This window comes from Phasianus colchicus, chromosome 6, assembly GCF_987193195.1.
Source record: "Phasianus colchicus chromosome 6, bPhaCol1.hap1.1, whole genome shotgun sequence".
Taxonomy (NCBI): domain Eukaryota; kingdom Metazoa; phylum Chordata; class Aves; order Galliformes; family Phasianidae; genus Phasianus; species Phasianus colchicus.
The window spans coordinates 40,551,330-40,571,329 of NC_143441.1; the positions used below are offsets into that span (position 1 = coordinate 40,551,330).

At 40.0% G+C, this 20,000-nt stretch overlaps 1 protein-coding gene across 5 annotated transcripts in view; it reads left to right on the top strand.

The window, feature by feature from the left end:
• Positions 1–820: 820 nt before the first annotated feature.
• The window catches only part of CREM (cAMP responsive element modulator), a 31,429-nt gene continuing 12,249 nt past the window's right edge, over positions 821–20,000 (top strand). For 2 of the 5 annotated variants that reach the window (XM_031616010.2, XM_031616011.2), the window contains exons 1-4: positions 5,907–6,111; positions 6,684–6,807; positions 16,034–16,125; positions 16,268–16,404. In XM_031616010.2, the coding sequence (XP_031471870.1) occupies positions 6,071–6,111; positions 6,684–6,807; positions 16,034–16,125; positions 16,268–16,404 (394 nt within the window). In that variant the 5' untranslated portion in view covers positions 5,907–6,070. Of the gene's footprint in view, positions 970–2,560; positions 2,640–5,894; positions 6,112–6,683; positions 6,808–16,033; positions 16,126–16,267; positions 16,405–20,000 lie in introns of those variants that run through there. The other 3 variants (XM_090143095.1, XM_090143094.1, XM_031616015.2) reach the window with 3 other exon arrangements.

Below are 20,000 nucleotides of genomic sequence, written 5' to 3' on the forward strand. Positions count from 1 at the left end.
CGAATTCTTTGCACTGCATTGTGAGTTCGATTGCTGCGCTAAACAGCTTCTATAAGGCAAATTAACAGACTGTAGCGGTCGAAGGCAATAGCCTCCGCAAATAAACGTAATTCACTTTTCACGAAGTCAGAGATAAGAGGGTGTGTTTTTTTTTTTCCAACACAGGAAATCAATATTTAGTTTCTTTTCACTCTATGAACAAGGCCAAATATTTAACCTAGATGGACACAGCACCGGCCCTGGCAGACACGTCCTCCAATCCTCCAGCTGCAACGACTCGTGGATGTAACCTGGGCTTTGCTTTCTTGCTTGGAATACTGGTGCACAGCTACTCGCAGAAAAAAAAAAAAAAAAAAAAAAAAAAAAACCAATCCATGGGTAAATATGTAACTTCAGAATACAGAGTGACTGAAGTACGGACATGCCACTGAAGCTACTCCGTAGCCTGACGTCTGACGCCGGACAGCAACAAGCCTAAGAGCAGGGTCACGTCAGGTCCCCGTTCCTCTCGGCTCCGGCACAGCCGAGGGAACGGCAGCGGTAGGTGGCAGCGCCGCGCCCCGCGAGCACACCGCGGGCGGCCGCCCTCACCGCCGGAGCGCGGCCTCCGCCCAGCGGCCCCGCCGCGGCCTGCAGCCCCGCGGAATGGCGGCGCCCCGAGCGCGGCGCGAGGCCCCGCCCGCAGCGGAGGGCTCGTCCCGCCCCGCGGCCAATCAGGGGCGCTGCCGGAGGGCGCGCGGCGGCGGTTGGCGGTCGTTGGGAGCCCCGCGGCCACTCGGCGCCTCCGCCTGTGCTCGAGCTCCGCCTCCTTCCGCGGCCCCTGGGGCTGGGAGTCGCCGCAGACGCCATTTCCTCAGCGCCCCCGCGGCGGCGCGGCTGCATCAGCGCTGACGTGAGAGCGACGCGCGGCTCCGCCCGGCCCAATCCCCCCCACCCCCTGTGACGGGGGCAGCACGTACGGGGCGGCGGGTGAGTGCGGGAGGGGGCGGGGACACGTGTGCGCGCAGCCCGACCCCCTGCGGGCCGGCGGCGGGGCAGCGCGCAGCGCGGCGCGCGGGGCGGCGGCGGCGCGCGGGGGCCGTAGCGGGGGAAGAGGGGCGCCGCGCCGCGCCGGCGGGGGCGCGCACGAGGGGGCGGTGGCGGCGCGTCCCCGCCAGCCGCCGGGAGCGCGCTCCGCGCGGAGAGGGCCGCGCCTGCCTCGCCGCTCGATAGCGCGGCTCCGCCGGTCGGCCCCCGGGAAACTCCGCGCTGCCGCTCCCGGGCACTCGCACCCGGGACCCGTCCCGGCGGTCGGGGTCCCGCTCTGTGTGGGCGGGGAACGGGCAGCCGGGCTGCGCGTCCTGTGGCACTTGAGCCGTTCCACTGATGCTGGCTCGTAAACGATCTGCTGCTGCGTCTGCGGTGCTGTGTCTGGATGCTGAGGTGACAGGGAACGTGCTTGTGCTTGCAGCCGTAGGAGAGTCGCAGGACGGTTGAGGTTGTAAAAGACCACTAAAATCATCTCGTCCAGCTGTCAGCCCGGCCCGCCACGCCCAGCAGCCATGTCCCGTAGTGCCTCATCTCTGCCTTTACTGAACACCGCCAGGGCCGCTGGCCTCCGCGGGCAGCCTGTGCCAGCCAGTGCTTCACCACTCTTTCAGAGAAGAACTTTTTCCTAATAGCCAACGTGAATCTTCTCTGGTGCAACTTGAGGCCGTTCCCTTTCATCCTATTGCTGTATCTGGGAGAAGAGGCTAACTGTCACTTCCTTGAGGAGAGCCAGACCATACAGCCCCAGTTCCCTCGGCTGCTCCTCACAAGACCTGTGCTCCAGACCCCACAGAGCTTCCATGCTCCTCTTTGGGCAGCCTCAGAGCCTCGGTGTCTTTCTTGTAGTGAGGAGCTTGGGGCTCTGCATTATTTGAGTGTTGTGTTAAGATTCTGGGAAGAAAAAGACAGGGAAGAAAAAAGAAAAAAACATTGGTAATTAGAACAAACTAAGTATTGCAATGACATCAAAAACTAAACAGGAACTTCATGCAATTGAGATCCAGTCTGCTGCACTGTTGCTTGTTGCACTCAGCTGAGTGCTGTGAGCACTCAATGCCAGCTGCAGTCCCTGCAAAGCACAGCAGCAAACTGGGTTCCAGGCTTCAATACTTAAAAACAGTGCTGTTCTGAAATGAGAGCACTGTGAGTGTTCTTGCACTTGCTGTGGGGTCACCACTAAATACAAATCAGGTGTGTGTAAATTCACATCCTCATTTTCCAGTCACTTTCCTGTGATTTAAAAACCCCCAAAGAGGTACTTGGAGCAAGGTCAGAATGCATTTTCTAGGCTCGTATCATTTCCTTTGTAAGCAATCTCTGATGTATGAAGTACTGTTGCAATAAAGAAGTTATTTTTCAAATGTCTCTGGGTATTTAATTAGAAAGTCATACATGCAAAGTTCTACTCCAGTTGGTTCTCACATTTGAATTTCACCTACAGACATTAAATACTCATTAATATTCACTGACGTCAAACTAACGACAGTGTTGGTGTGGAGTAAAATGATTTTTTTTGTGATCTTTATTACAGAAGAATATGTCTTGATAAGATGTTCTCCTTGTCCTTTTATCTGTGGACAAAAAGTGCTAAAAGGTTCACACCTCTTGAGGTAAATGACTTCCAGTTCTCTATGTTTTCCTTTAACTCAAGTATCAGTATTGTCCCATGGGTGGTGCTGCTTTTAGCAGCTGGAGGAGCTTTTGGTATGTTAAGTCTGCATCTTAATCAGTGTTTACCTGCCCCTAGCTGCTGCACATTGGTCACATTTACATTGGTGACTGTAGTAAATATGTACTAATCCACATTAAAGTGTTACTCGGTGTTACTACCTGGTTCACAGTTGTTTTTTTTAGGAGTATGTGTATGTATGGCTGGGAAGGGTTGCTGGAATATGTCTTGCTTATTAAAGAATCCAGCCTAACATTTAAATTTATTCCTCAGTGACGGTAAACAACCAAGGTAGAGTATGTAAGAAATCAATGTATTAATACTGACTGTAGGATTAAAGCTTGTATGTGGTGCATGGCAATAAGACAAGGAGCAATGGCCTAAAACTTGAACTTAGGAAGACCAATACTAACATGCGAAAGAACTTTATGGTAAAGATGACAGAGCACTGGAACAGGCTGCCCAGAGAGGTTGTGAAGTCTCCTGTGGAGATTTTCTAGGCCCATCTGGACACCTACCTGTGTGGCCTATTGTAGAGTACCTGCCTTAGCAGGGGGTTGGACTCAGTGATCTCCTAAGGTCCTTTCCAACCCCTGCCATTCTGTGTGATTCTGTAATACGGTTTATCACACAATGAAGGAAAACATTATTTTAAGTAAGGGTGAGGACCATATCTTTTAAAACCAATTGTTTGCTTAGTTTTACCTTAAAAGAGGAAGAAGGTTAGAATATTATACATAGGACAGACTTTACTAATTAATTTAAACATATGATGTCAAACAATTCTGATACACCCACACAAAGTGCTTGACAGAAGATTTCTTTTCTTTTACTTTGAAACTTCCGGAGAATTCTAACAGATATATTCTTTTTCAGTGCAAAGGGATTGAGTGTGACCAATGCATGAAACTGTAGTTTCTGAATTAAATTGGTGCTTTTTTACAGCAGTTGGTATTACTGTTGGTTTAGTAAAACATAATCATGATTAGCTCCCACTTCAATGTGTTCATGGTTAAATGATATACAAGATGGTACAGGAAATAAAAAAACCTATGCAGCTGAAGTTACAGAAATCTGGGAACTTATAAGAGCACTCTGACAGTGATACTGGATTGGACTGTGAAATTCAGAAGTTCCTTTGCATGGTGTTGGGTTGCATGCAGGCCCATGGGGGGTGATGTGGCTGTGCCACTTCTTGTCCTGGGAGCTGCTGTGCCTGCAGGTGACCTTTGCCTGCGGGTCTGGTAGTCCTCTGTGGTTGTATTTGCTGAAGTTTCTTAATCTCGTAACATGTATGAATGATGTATTAACAGCCTACAATATGCCTTCCGTTATCTTTCTTTTAGAAGTTTTATACCAAGCTAAATCCTTTAAAATTACTGAAGTGTTTGTTATTATTTTGATATTATAGGCTGAAGTTAGACCGTTTACTTAGGATGGTGAATTTCTGCAGCATTTTTACTCAAGTCTCTATTTTCAAATATATTAGAATCAGCAGGTTTTCAAAAAGGAGTGGATTTTAGCATATCCAGAAGTAGTATTTTGCTGTGGCCCTGAACTTAATGGCTTTAAAACAACAACAATAACAAACTCTACATTAAAGCCAAATATAAATTTTCAGATTTCACTCTACTTTGCTAAAGATTTAAAATAAGTGATTGTCTTCGTTAGGAATCAGAATAAATGTACACATTTGAAGATGGAAAACATATTTCGATTCTTGAATTTTTCATGTATGTCATGTTTTAACTACATTTGCTATATCACTGACATAGGTGAATGGTGACAAGCATAATTTAATGTATATAACCTTACAAAATGCAGTCTGTTCCCTGTGCTATACTTTGTGAAATAGTAGGAATAATTTCCTGCTGGCTGTGCTGATGCTGTTTCCATACTATTAGCCACCAGTTACTGAACTGCAGCAGCTGGAACAGCTTTGGGAGGGAGATGCTGATAGTCAAAGTAGTAAAATAAAACATTTTTTATAGTCCCCTACTGACTGCAGGACATTAAGTCAACACTAAGAAAATAAAACGTGGGTTTCACAAAATGACGGCTGGTTCTTGACAGGTAAAATTCTATGAAGTGTTTTCAGTGAGGTGAAAATAGTTGGGTTTTTTTGTTTGTTTGTGTGTGTGATTTCTTGTTTGTTATTTTTTTCCCCCAGCTGTAGGTTATCTGTGGCAGATGGTTTTGGACAACAAAATACTTTGTGGCCCATATAAAGTGAATTAATTCTGACTGTATTCCTGCCTGTAGGAAGAGATTGCAATGAATGTGGTGTCAGCCCACATGCGTTTTTTAATCTTCCCTGGTGTGTGAGCTCTTCTAAAGCTTATGGAGGCATTCTTAGATGAGCTGGATAGAGTTTTTTGTGCTTCAGTCTGTGTGAATGCTCCCAGTCTACTATGGAGGAATGCTTCTGCTCTTTGTTTTATTGAATACATATCTGAAAGTGGAATGATGTAATAAGATAAACATCTTGCTATGGAAAATTACGGTGGAAAACTTGGTGAAAATATTCTTCCCCGAGTTGCTTAATTTGATGAATTTTAGTAGGCCTTTAATTAGATTGTATTGGGTTGTATAGAATTAATCGGTGATAACGAAGAAGAAAGGAATGCTGAAAGATGAAATGTTGTATTAATAATTTTACATGAATTGATACTGGCCTAGAGTATGTAATTTCTGTTGACTGAAGTACCCCAACAAGTATAAGTGCTGAAATTGAAGCTCCTGTTGGCAAAGCAGCCTGTTAAATTTGGACAGCAGAGTACCATGCAAGTTAGAAATGTGCTTCTCTGTCGTTTAGCTGTATTCCTTTCTGACCTGTGTGATCACAGGTTACTGTACAGATAAAAGCAATGCTTTCATGTCATAAAAGGAGCTGAGCTTGTTTTGTTTGATATTATGCCATTAACTTTTAACTTATGGGACAATTCAGGAGCCTCAGTTTTGGGCAGTTAACAGAGCTGTTTCCTGGTTTATGCCCTGTCTCAGTTTATGGAAGAAACCCCAGTAGCTACCAGTTGGTTGAAACAGTTGAAGGTTGAGTTACGCTGGGGTTGCCCAGTGACTGAACCCATCTGATCTGAACTCATGAAGCTAGATTTTCTGCCTCTTAAAACCATAATTTTATCACCTCTTCCTTTCATCATCTTAACTCCTTCACTGACACAACATGTAGGGGAGCACATCCATGGGGCATGTTGTGTGGTCTGCATGTCTTGATTCTGTTTGTAACTTGCGCTGCTGCCATGGTGATGCTTGTGACATCACTTGTTCAATGACACACTGTCAGCACACAGAGTGGTAGTAAAGAGAGGGGGCCCAAGAGAACCCTGTTTTAAGACACACTTCTCTTCCATTATGACTCAGTGTGCCAAGAAACACGAAAAAACAACGGAGAGGTAATTGTGCACCTATATGATAGATATTTTTAGAAGCTTTCCCTATTGAGTTTAAACTTGTAAATCAAATTGAGGGTCAGAGAGTTATTCATTCAGCTTTGAAACTTGCCCTCCTTTTAAAAGCACAAGAAGAGTGGTTGAGGGTCTTGAGTTACGAGTTATTTATGGATGCAGAAATCCCAGACTGGGTTCAGTTTTCCAGGAGCCCTTTAGAAGGCTGTGCCAGCACATGGCCACAGGTCAGCTTGAGCTTTGTTTGCTGGGCGGTATGAGGCGTGAGGCACCTACTGCAGGTGGTGCTGGCTGCTGTGGGAGCCTTGAGCTTTCCAGAGGGCATGTTTGAGAGCTCATGGCTGTATGAATGAAGATTTTTATATGGTTAAATTGGAAGAAGAGACTTCTATTAATCCAATAGTTTTGAGAGAGATTATGTATTTTCTATTAGTTTCTTTCTGCAAGTATAAAATAGTCTGTTATTGCTCTTTTCTACCTAGATGCCTATTACACCCTTCATACAGCATTGTTTATATATGCATACAGTTATATTTATGTATGTATGTACTTAATTTTAGACTGATGACCATGGAAATGGTTGAATCGCAACAGGATGATAATGCAGTGGATTCTATGCCAGATAGAGATGCTGTTCTCAATCGCAGTCAGCCAGACAAACATGAGATTTCCTCAGTATCTCAGGTAAGTTGGAGTGTGAAAAGCTGGGAGGAGTCAATAAACTGACATCCAGAACTGTTATGTTTTTTTACTGTCTACTGCAAAAAATGCAACTTGAAGTTCTCATGTTCTATAAGTCTTGTGATTAGATAGGAAAAACAGCAAATGTGTACCAAAAAACAATGCCTGCTATATTTAACAAAGAGCTAGTATTACATCTTTTAAAGGTAACTCTTTTAGGAGCCTGCGCTTTTCAAAATGATCATTATGCTTATTTTTCACTTTTCTCAGAAGATTATGTTTATTTTGCAGCTGGATCTAGGGTCCTAAAGAGTTGAGGTGGCCCAAAGATCAAACAGCAGTATTGTGTATTTTGAAGATGTGTTGTATAATGAAAATGAATAAAAATAGCCACAGTTCTTTCCTAGATTTTTGTATAGAATGTATTTCATCTTGCACGTATAATTTTAATTTATGCTTCTTCTGTTTCATCTCTGTGCATCTGATGTCAGTGTCTGGATTTCTAAAATGTACGTGTTCTACATAGTGATTGTACCTGGATTTTTCTTTGGTAGTTAAGAGATAAAGATGGCACAACAAGTTTCAATCATTAAAAATAAGCATTGAAAAATTCAGCACTTGAGAACATTCTTGGCAGTGCTAGGCCTTGTAGCTTTGGGATGTGCATACCCCTTAGAAGAACCTCCAAAAACCCTTTGTGAAATAAAGGAACTGATGTAAAAAGGAAACAATTAAAACCATCTTAGAGAATTTCTTCCACATCAGAATTTAGAAGTTAGTAATACAGTTCCAACAAAGGGCTCAATTATTTTGTGCCACGTATGTGGTATGTTAGGTACTAGACTTATGTTATAGGTTTATTTTCAGGAGAGAATATAGCTGGCTTTTTGTGGATCTTTAGTTGCCAAGTAGGCTGCAAAATGTTTTTGAATGCTTGCTTATTTTTTTATTGGTATTTGTGATTTTAATATCTGCATCATTGGGAATACTGTCTTTTTTTTTTTTCCTTGAATGGAGCATGAAGTCAAAAACTGTCTTTGTTGTGCTTTGCTGATTTCACCCATTCATTTTGTCTTTGGTAGTTCGGGCCAAATTTTGTATTTTAACAATAGATTTTACACGTAGATCATTATCTCAGGTGCTATCTCAGTACTGGAATGCTGCACAGTGGTAACCGCTGAGGTTCAGTCATTCCAGGCAAGGCCTTTTGTCTTTCAGTTAAAGCTAATACATCTGGAAGCACTGCTGAATTTCTGTCAGTTAGCAGCAAAACAGAGCATGTGGAGTGTGTTTCAGTTTGAAGCCTCAGGAGAGCAGTCTGGAGTTCACACTTGCTTGTTCCTCACTTTGGTTAGAAGGCCTGAAGAGCTGAACTGAGCTTGCAGCTGTACGGGAATCCAGTTGCCTTTGGAAGCTGCTTGATACAGAAAGCTTCATGCTTTCGGTAAAGAACAGAGGTATGAGCTGGAAAATTTCTCAACTTCTTTTTGTATAGGCTCCATGGGTTCTGTCTCAGATACATGGGTACTTATTTATGTAGAGCTGCTTTTAAACAAAGTAAGATGATTTGAAAGAAAATATCCTTCTCACATTGATGATAGTCAAACTTGCAACAGTTACATTATTATTTAAAGAGAAATTAATGTTCCATTTGCAGTATTTCTAGAAGCTGTATTGTACTGTATGTTGTCCTGTGCTCAGCCAGACAAATATACTAAGTATAAAAAGGGAGGAGGAATCTATTTAGAATTTTTTCAATTGTAATAAAGTACTTTCAGTTCTGTTTTCTTTGTTTGTTTGTTTTGTTTTGCTTTGTTTTCCTTTAGTTCTGCTTTAGTTCTGCATCCTTGGTAGGTTCTTTGTATCACCTCTTGCATTTGTCATATTCTGTCTATTATTAGAGCCGTGCTTGCTGCCTTGATCCAAAATACTGTCGGTTGACCTCACAGTGCTGGCCGTGAACCAGACTCAGGTCAGGATTTACAATGTGAGAACTGCTGTCAGAGGGATTAGAGGGACTTTTCTGATGCATGGAGTGCACAGCCGTTGCAAGCTGGGACTGCTCAGGTTTAGCATTTCAAGGGCACTCTCCTTGTGGGTCTCAGCACCCAACTGGGTTAAATCTTCCTCCCAGGAGACTGAGCACTGTTGAAGCTTACCACACAGTTGTGAATATGGTTTTAAAGCCAGCCTGCCAAGTGCAAGTCCAGGGCATTTTTCAAAGTAGATACTAAAACATTACAAAACTGTAGCTTTGTCACTGTTTTGCCCTTCCTGAAGGGTATGCTCTCACCAAATGGCTGGGAGCAGTCATTTGACTTCTTTACACCTGGGAGTTTCCTTATTGTCATTAGCTTTGCAATTAGCCAGAACTTTCTTGTCTTCAGCTTTTCCTCGCAGAAGCTAGGCAGTGCTTCTGTGATGAGCCCTTTACTTTCCTGTTAGGTGAATTTGCAGTGGGTTTGCTCTGTCTTCTCTTTTTTCTGAAGTACCTCACTTCTGGAGTCCTTGTAGCACTTAGTTTCTGTAGCTGCAACAGAAATGACATGGAGCTGTGTGCATTGTACTTCATACTAGCTATGATTGAGTTATGAAACGTAGGCTGTGAGTGTAAACTGTGTAGTAGGAAAAGTTAGCTGACCTTGAATGACAAGAGTGTGTATGTACACAGTTCATGTGTTCGTGCTGTTCAATGACTGTGCATCTTGAAGTCAGAGGACTGATGCATACCTCAGTGTGAAGATAATTCCTATTTGTTTTTGGGGGTGCTTTTTGCTTACTATGTTTCTGTGCTTTCTTGGAAAAAGGATCACTTATTTCCAAACATCTGGAGCATGAACCCATATTGCTATAACAGAATATATAGTTGGTATTTGTTGAAGTGATTAGATTACTGTAGCACAGCTCAGACCCCCAGAGGATAATACAACATCTAAAATCTCTTTGCTATTGCTGAAATAGAGCTCTTACACTGTTTGCTCACGTGCCTCATGCGTTAATCTCCCCTCACCCCCTGCATTGCTGAATTGCTTGTGGATGGTTTTCAGTTGGTGCAAGACATCCCTTGGAGGATGATGTCGTAGGTAGCATTGCTCATCGCTGATGTCAGAAAGCAATGTGATATGTTGATTTGTTTTTTTATTTGCCAAGGCTGTTTTACTCAGCCTCCAAGTGCAAAAGTATTTTGGCCAACATGAAGTGTTCAATTTAAAGATAATGCTAAATAAAATGTGAATCAAAATTATTTTAACATTTTTAACACTTATAAAGGAGATGAAAAATACGAAGTTTGAATTTTTAAGTAATTGTTCTTGAAAACAAACCTAATACAAAATGATTACAAATTTAATGTGTAGTTAATAGGAACTATAATAACATGAATGTGCATGCTGTTTAACCTCCAGGTAAACTCAGCAAACAGCAATCAAATAGAGATGTTTAAAACAGATATAAAAGAAGAACAAACAAATCACTTTTTGTTTGATCCAGGTTTAAAGATACCATTGTCTTTCCTCCTCCTGTGCTCTCCACTCCCCATTTAATCTCCTATCCGAACTAATAGGAACAAAACAATTTCTCCTGTGATACTGTAAAATGTATTCTAAGAGTATTAGCTGAGTCGTTTTTTCCCCTCTGTGTGTGGTTAGACTGAATAAGGAGCTTTTAAATGAATACAGTGTTTCTTAATTTTGAGTTCTGGTTTACTTCCTGATTATATGTGCCTGACCCATTGTGTACTGAACACAGAAACTAAGGTACTGTTCATGTTGTACTGCTTTCTCTGTGTTGTGCTCTGCATGTTCTTTCTGATACACTAGCAAATTGTATCACATTACTGCTGTCTTTGAGATCTGCAAATTGATAGGTTAAGTGGAATTGCTTTCATAATGTTTTGAGAGGTTAGTGTGCTCTGGAACTGTTCAACTGCTCCATGCTCTTTCCTTGAAGCTTGGGTTAGGGTGACGTCAACCATGCCAGACAGAAATAGATCATACTGTTCAAATCTTCAGGCTATTCAAGACATTTGAGATCCAAAATATGTATTTCTGATGATAATGTTGATATTTGTTTTATAGTGTGGGAGGAAAGCTTGTATATTTTATTTACATGTTGCCATCTAATGCCAGTTAAGGAGTGATTGTTTCCATTTGAAGGTTAGAAATGCCTTCAATTGTCTTATTTCCTGAAAAACTGATCAGTTTACTACAACAATTGAATAATTACGTAGTGAATGCTGACAAGATCCTGTCTCTGTTTCCTAGAAACATTGTTTTGTCAAGGTATTTGAGCCAAGGTCTGGTCTTCCTGATAGTAGTGGGTTTTGATAGTAGCCAACAACTTTCTCTTGTCTCAAGAAAGGAAAGTGTATTGGGCAAGAAGCAACCTATATGTCATGGAATTCAAAAAAGGAAAAGAAATCACCATCAGTGTGAATATAGAAAAATACAAAACTCTTTAAATAGAATGATTCTATGATTACAAATATCTTCTTCTACACATTCAACATTAATCATGTTTTTCTTCTCACTCTCATCAATTTTTACCTTTGCTACTTACATCAGGTACATTTTGGGGCTGAGAAAGAAAGGGGAAAATAGCAGAATCTTAGATATGACTTAGGGTTTGTTCTCGTACATGGAGAAATTAGGGTTTGTTAATGTAGGCCACTTTGAAAAAGACTATTGTATAATTTTAGGAAGTTGTAGCTTTCTTCCTTTTCACATTGAGTTTCAGGATATTTCATCACAAAGAACTTGAGATTAATCATAAAGCTTTCCGTTTTGATATATCTCTCTCTGTTAATAGATTTAACAGTAGAAGCATAAATTTGAGCTGTTTCTTAGTCTGCCCTGTTTCTTTACTACTTAACACATTCAGCTCAGTACTGATGATTGAGAACTGTGGGCTGGGCAATGCTGTGTGTCTGACCAATGCTAAAATGCTATCAGGAAGAGGGCTTGGATGTATTCCTAAACAGAACAAGGCCACCATTTTCTTCAGCTGGGCTAAGTTTAAGATTTGTCTGTTCTTTATTGTTATATAACTCTGCTGTTCTTGTTATTGTAGAATATATAAAGAGGATTTATTAAACTAAAACAACTTGGAATTCTATGTATTGCTTAAATACTTTCTTTTCTTCCAGTCTGAAAAATTATCGTATCTCTTTGAGACATCCATCTCAAGACCAAAAGTTGAAACTAAATTTTTAGCTTAACAAAGCAAAAACAGTTCTGAATGTGAGACTAAGAGCATTTTGCTCTGTGTGTTGTCACTGCAACATACTTCAATAAGTTCTGGTATTTTGTGGTACATTACTTGAGGTTCTTCCTAACATTCATGCTAGTGACAGCAGATTTAGTCTGTGATAGGTTAGGGTTGTTTTTGTTGAAGAAAGTAATTTAAAAGGTTTTCAGTTCCGTAGGGGGCAGTTTAAGTTTCTGACATCATTTGGAAAGATACCAATTTCTTACTGCCAAAACTAGTATATTTCTGTGTGTGGTAAGTACACACACTTGAGCTGTTTTAGATATGACAGCAGAACCAGCTTGTTTTAGTATTGCTTCTAAGAGCCCTTAATGAAGTCTTCAGACACATCACTTACACACGACTGCAACTTTTGCTGGTTTCTGTACCTGCATCAAGTGCTGGAAGAGGATCTCCAGCAGTATCTCTAGAGCAGTTGTCTCCTGGTCAAACAGTTCATGGCCAAGGTGTCATTCAAGCCATGCAGCCCTCAGTCATTCAGTCACCACAAATGCAAGCTGTTCAGGTCAGCTCTGCTCTTCTTCTGTTTTCGTGAATATTTGGTCCCTCACTATTTGTGCCCCATGTCAGTTCATTCCTACCAGTGCTGGGAGGTTTACTCACACAGTGTAGGACGGGGGGTGGGGAGCAGCGTGGTGGCAAACTGCCAACTGGTAGCAGCACTGCGGGCATTGTGTAGCGATTCCTTTGTGCTTCCTGTTTATCTTTTAAGAAATTGTGTGTTGGAACCTGAACTTGTGCAACGGCAGATTTGTGTAATAGCGTGACCCGTTTTAGTGCATTTTGCAGTTTTTCTGTTTTGTTTGATTCGATCAACATCATGTTTCTAATGAAAATGAGCGAGTGTCTTTTATACTGTATTTTTGAGAGCATCTGGATGTAATGGAAGTAAACGGTTTTGAAGGATTGCTTGTTCCTTTTGCAGGCTCTGTTGGATCGTGTAGTGTTGCTTTTTTGTGGGCGCGTAGTTGTAAAGAGCAAAAATAAGGGCAGCTTCAAAATAAGCACTTATTTGGCAAAAAGTTACATTTTAACGTGCTGAAAACAGACTGCTGCAAAATGATTAATTATTTTCAGAGCTTTTAAACAGTGAAAATGACTGGAGAGAATATAATTTTGCACTAGTTTGAAAATGTTTAGACAGGTCTCCAGTTCATGCTTTTCTTGTAGTTAGGAATATTTTTGATTCAGTTTTCTTAAAAACTGACCATGAAATGTAAGTTGAATAGCTTCTTGTGAGTAAAATTGATCATGTCTGCAAAGAGAGACCAGTTAAATTACACCTGGACAGTTCTACCAGAAGTCATTGCAACATGTTGAAGAAAAGGTGTATGCATTGTCAGCCTTCTTGAGAAGCAGCCTCTAATGTTTGAAACTTTAGAGTAGCTCTAGTATAGTATAGAAGTAGAAGTCATATTTAAGTGTATTTACTATAGAGACTAGAAAGCAAGAATGAAACCTTTGTGAGGTAATCAACATCTTAATTGTAGGGGTACACGATGGGATATAGTAAGATTTTGTAATTCTAGTTCACTGCTGACAAGGCTCAGTAGATAGCAAAGGATTTGTGTTTGGTCAAGCTTGAAGTCAAAACAAAGTTTTCAAAAGTTTTTTGTTTTTTTTTTTTCCCCCTCTGGATTTATTTCTAACTGTAATTTGCCAGAGTGGAATAATAAACTTCAGCAAATAAGTACACTGTAGTTTGTCCCAATTTCTATCATTGCTTTTCTTAAAGGCGATATAGCTGGGACATGCACACAAAAATAGAGTACTTTCTTCAGAGCTCAGAAGGAGGAATTTCTCCAGCATCTCTTGCCAGCTGCTGTTGTGTCTTCTTAGGGGAGTGGGAATCAACTTTTTGTTCCATTGTGTCAACTTGACCTTGCCTTTCCCAAAGGAGTAGAGATGGGAAAGCTGTGTCCTGATTGATATTGATTAGTTCCAGATGTTTGCTTTGCTTTCATTTGAGCATGCTAATGGAGGATAATGTGACCCTACCAGAAGGGAGGGGGCAGGAAAAAAAGAGAGCCTTGTGAAGGACTTCGTTACAAAGGTTGCTAGGCCCTCCTGTGATCTTCTTAAGTACTTTATCCTGCCACCTGGTACTTTCTCCAGATTGTCTGGCTTTAATTTATATCCTGTCTGTGCCAGATAGCAGGAGACTTGGAAAATGGTAACAATTTAATTAAAAACCAGCCAAATAGAAACTGAAGGCTGATGTTAAAGGCTGTATGACCTCTCTCTCAGACACCTGCAGCTTAAAGCTGTTACAATTTTTTTCTTGTTCACGCCATTGCTTTTTGGATGAAAAAATACCTGTATTGTGTTCTTTGTTCTACTGCTCTTGTTTTAATTGTAGGAAGGTTTACAATTCAGATTTGACTTTCCTTCTAGCTTCTCTCCTGCAGTGTATCAGGTTTTGACAGCTTGGGCATGAGCTCAAAGTTATTTTTGCTCAAATGCAGAGCAGTGTGTTAAAGTTGGAAAAGTCTGTATAATGGCTGGGAAAAAATGGCAATGGTTTCCATTTGGAAGTCTTATAAACATGGTTGCTTGCTATTAGAACAAACTTACATTACATATGTCTACTTTCTTCTTAAAAATTAGAACTTCTGAATTTTATTGCAGAAAATCTCTTCTACATAAAAATACTTCCTTTTGCTTGTGATTTCCTTACCTTTTTACCAAAGTACTACTGTTTCTGACTTCTTAGCCTGCCTTCTCAATGAAGGGGTGGTTAGGAATGGAATGAGAAGGTTAAAAGCCTCTAACATCTTGTTTTCCTGCTGTTTGTCCTGGGACAAGTTCTTTTTTCCCTTCCTCTGTGGATTAAAAACTCTTTTTGAATTATACTGCCCAAGGTCTTGGCTGTGGAATGGTGCCTTAGTTGTCAAGGTTTATGACAGAGCCTTGAGGACTGATCCACCAGCAGGTCACGGTGGGGCTTTTCTCTTGGACTGTGTACATTTTGTTTTCTCTGCTCAGGGCTGGCATCTGTTTTGAGTCGGGATATGTTGTTGTGGCTTGTCTTTTTTTTTGTCTTTCACAAGCTGCAGGGAAGTCTCTACTGCACCCAGGTCAAACCCTTGAGCCTTTTAGTTTCTTAAATGTTGTTTAAGACATGTTGTCACTCTTCTGTGTTAGCTTAAAACAGCACCACATCTGAAACTGCCATCTATCTGTCTTTATGTAAAAGATTATTTTCACACAAATGTCACCGTACTGCTTCAGTTTTGGATCATATACACCAATAGTTCCGGGTAGTTGTAAGTATCAACAGACAAGCATGCTTTTCTCGTTCAGTAATCGCTTTCTGTTTTGTGCAATACTGTAACTGCTGGCAAAGAGTGTGATTCAGCCCCAGGCTTCAATCTCTTCTCGGGTAAACTAAAGAGAAAAGAAACTGTGAAAATAATGCTAATAAAGTTCTGAGAAAATGAGATGGTGTGAACTTGTCAGGAGTTTGTACAACTTGCATGGTATTGCTAAACAGCGTATTTGTTTGTATGAATGTGTTGATAAGTGTAATTTAATAAATGTATATTTAAATAAACTACTTTTCTAAATAGTTTTGGTGTGATTGGAAAGGGGCTTCTGTATTGTATACTATTATTTAAGGTGCATTAATGTAATATTCTTTACTTAAAATGTTTAATTTCAACCTAATTCTGTAATATTATTACATTTAAAGAAATCTTCTATATTTAATACTTTTGCTGATGTCATTCAAAAGAAAGGTGATGTGGATTATTATTAATTTTTTTCGAAATGGAAGATGTCACCTAAGTGCTTGTGTTACTAATGTCACAACTGGTGATGTACTGTAGAAATCATGTGATTTACAATTTAAAAAAAGGTATATAAACTTTCTGTATGCAAACACCAAAGGATTTTTTTTTACTTTTTTTTTTTTACTTTTTTTTTTTTAATGAAGTTATGAATATTAAAAACTTTGCTATTACAGGTAGCATCGATTGCAGACGACTCTGCAGAATCAGAAGAGATAACTGATACTCAAAAACGTAGGGAAATACTTTCAAGAAGGCCTTCATACCGGTAAGGATTTTTGATTTTGTTTTTGCTGGTTTTTAACTTGATCTTACGTGTAACAGCTAAACTGTCTGATCACAGACAGTGACTTAGCTTCCCATGGGTATGGAATTTCAAATATATAAAAGTATCTCTTTTTCTCTTTCAGAAAAATTTTGAATGAACTCTCTTCAGATACTCCTGCAATCCCAAGGATTGAAGAAGAAAAGTCGGAAGAAGAAGGAGCTGGAATTTCTCCACTGTCCATGCCAGGCAGCCTGTATCATTCTAGCACAGGGCAATTCAGTATGTTTGCAAAGATACTGTGTTTTGTTGCAGAACAAAATAGGAACAGTTCTTTTTCTTAAAGTTCCATAATGATATAGAGATGTCTTGCTGAGAAGAATGAGAACTTCCATACTTCTAATTAATCCTAATTTTTGTATTTCATTTCTCCTGATGTGGGCACAAAAAACATTTAGTCTTTTTCCTATAGTGTTTATTGACTACTTGACTTAGTCCTTCTGGGATTCCTACGCATTAAAAATGTGGAGGTGAGGCCTGGGTGCTGTGCCAGATGTTGGCACTGGTCTGTATTGTGTGTGAATGTGCAGTGTTATAAATCCCTGCAGTTTCTTAGTACTGTGATTTGCTGTGTATTGGTGTTATTCATGAAATAACAACTAGTGAGGAAGTTTTTTAAAATGTGGGATTGGGGTTTGAAATTTTTTCTTTTTCTCTGGTTGTCACATTTTAACACTGTTTTAACTGCAGCAACCAAACTGTTGTCTCCAGCATTGATATTTCATCCAATATCAAGTTCCAAGTTGGTTTCATAGTTCAGTTCTATAGCACTTTTTTTTTTTTCATTTCTTTGTTTATGTTGAAACATGGCATAGCTCAATCCCCATAGCTTCTTTTGCTTAATCATTGATTGCTTAAGAGATACCTTCCTAATAACTATTTTTTAAATTTTGTGTTTGATTGATAATGCTTTGCTCCTACAGGTTTTTTTTGCTTTTGTTTTAATACCTTCTTGGTATTCTTGAAATGCAGGTATTTTTTCTTTGGTATAATGAGAGGAAAATTGGAAAAGGCATGTTGTTTTCTGAAAATGTCTTTTGAAAACAGAGGGCATCTACTAAAACATTAACAGCAGAAGATAAAAAAGATAGAACAGCTCCCTCTGTGCCACAAGCTGGTCGCCTTTCTTCAGCTATTTTTAATTTGTACAACTAAAGTCATTGTAAAATCTGAGACAGCGGACTTTGCATATATCTACTCTTCTGCATAGAAAGTAATGTTGCTTGGACTTTGCTAGCATCTGAAGTGCTCTTTTTCATCAATTTCTTGCCATGCTAAATGGCAGCTATCCAGTCCAGAATCTGCAGCTTTCCTTGATCAAATTTATTTTATTTATTTGTATGGTGGTGGTGGTTTGTTTCTTTGGCTTTGATTTAGAAAAATATGCACTCTTTCCAGACTCTATAGAGTTTGCAACATGCTCTAGTGAGCCTTCAAATCTTTCAGGCTTTGGATTTCTTAATCACATATTGCTCTGGGAAACCAGACTTGTGGTTTAACTAGCATTATCTTGCAGGAAACCATTCTCACTTATTAAAGGATGTTTTAGTTTGAATGTGCCTATAAATCATAAATATAAATCATGGAGAAGTGTGAAAAGAATAATGAAATTCCCATTTTTTTCTTCCTTGTTCAAACAAACTTTTACTTTAGAAAAATCAAGAAGCAGAGAGCATCACCAACAATAGACTTGAATTAGCAGAATCCAAATAGTTAATTAAATCTCATTTATCTTAATTTAAGCCTGGCTTTAGCATGGACCAAACATAGAGGAATTCTATTTTTTCATTCCGTACACTTTATTTGTGATGCAAAATATTTGCAGTATTTTTAAGAGAACTGTCTCTCAATTATTTATTTAATGTGTTCTCAAATGTGAAGAGACATTGCTTCAGAATGTTGGTCTTCATAAGTCCTGCTTATTCTGGCTTAAAAAAATCATTCTGACAAAATTCATTTTGAGAGCCTTGTCTTCCCAGAAATGGCTTCCATATCCAATTCATTACTTTGATGTAAAAACCTATATTAAACTCTTTGTAGGTACTGCTCGTTGCCCTCAAAGATACTGCTTGTCAGAAAAGTTTAGATTCAAGGTTGGATTCAAGTGCTAGCAAGGTTGGTCATCATCTTGTAGTAGATGCAGTTCTAATTTGGAAAGCGTGGCTCTGGTTCTTACAGTTGAAAGGCACAGATCCACAATATTTCTGATCAGCCGTGCTGTTGGCTTCCCATGATTCTGAGCAACTGCTGTCAGCTAAACCCAGGGACACTGTGTGGGAATGCAACGTTCCCTGTGTTGATTTCAGCCTGGATATGAAGCAGGAGCTTGCTACGTGTATCTATTTTACCTTTGTTTCCTGTCAGTTGTTTTTCTATCCTTGCTTATTATTGTGTTTGAGTACTCTCTCCTTGGCCACTGCTGGTTGCATGGGTTCTCCTGTGTATGCAGCCAACAGCTTTTTATGGTGTGCATGGCAATGAAGAACTGTTCTCTGTGGTGTCTCTGTAGAGGTCTGTGCTGTGGCCTAGTTTTAAAAAAAAACACATATGTTACTGAATTGACTGGTTCCTTGTTGTTCTCTATCGTTCTCCATATTCCTGCATAGAAGAGGCAGAATAGATGAAAAGATGGTCTTTACTGTATGTTGGTGTCTGGAGACATGGAATGGTTATTTTTTGAAAAACTGGATAAGTAAATGTATCTTAAAATCAAATATATTTTCTCTGTTATCAGCGGTGATAGCTGTTTTTTACTTACTTTACACCAGCCAAAAAGCTGTGTTGCCATGGTTTCCAAATACCATTTTCCTTAGAACTTCTTGGCTTTGACTTGTGGAAGCAGACGGACTGACGGGCATGACCAGCCAGAAAGAATATCTTTCCCTGTTACATCCGTCAACAGGGATGTTGATCTTTCTGTAAGAAAAATATGTATCTTTTCATAAGGAGCAAGCCATGTAGCCTGTTTTGGCTACAAAATGACTCTACTGGCTGTAGTTCTATCATACTGGTTATTGAATACTGGAAAAAAATTGTTTTCCTTCACCTGTGGTGGTGGCCTAAACATGCAAGAGTTTTTTGCATAGTTGTTTTGTGGAGGTATATGTGCACACGTGTGTGTGTGTGTGTGAGAGAGAGAGAGAATCAACTGCCCCCCCCTTCCTTTCTGCCTCTTTGTGCAATTTCTAATGTTCTTCCAGGAGCAATGCAGGGTAAATGAAAGTAACAAGTTCTTTTGCCATCTATTTGGACCTGTCTTAGGCTGGGTTTTTAGCAATTGAAGAATTAGGAAATGTACTGGGAAAGAGCAGCTGTTAGTTTTTTTTCCCTGTCTTGGAAGAGAAGGGAAGATCTAACCTCTTTCTGAATTAGAGGTGTTAATCATATTCAAAGAATTGTGTTATTTTCATCTTCAGTCCTAGCTAGAGGAGAAGCTGCCACTTATATCCACCTGCATCATGTACAAGACCAGGGAACGTCTGGGAATATTCTATAGTCTTTTGTGAAGCAACAATTTTGTGCAAAGGTCCAACACAAGAAATACCTGCGTTGTGGTTGGGGTTAGGATAGTCAATAGGGTGAAGAGGAGTGTCATGATCATAATATGATAGGAATCAGTCCTGTAGGGGAAATGGTTACTGAAGTTACATTCACTGTTGTTCAGAAAGTACTGGGTCATGAACTGAAACGACAGTTGAACTGATTTTTATATATCTATTAATTTATTTGATGTGATATGCAGCTGTGACGGTAAAGGGATACTGCTAACTCTTGTATGAGTTCAGTGTTGAAGTAAACGTCCCAGGGAGGTGGAGGTG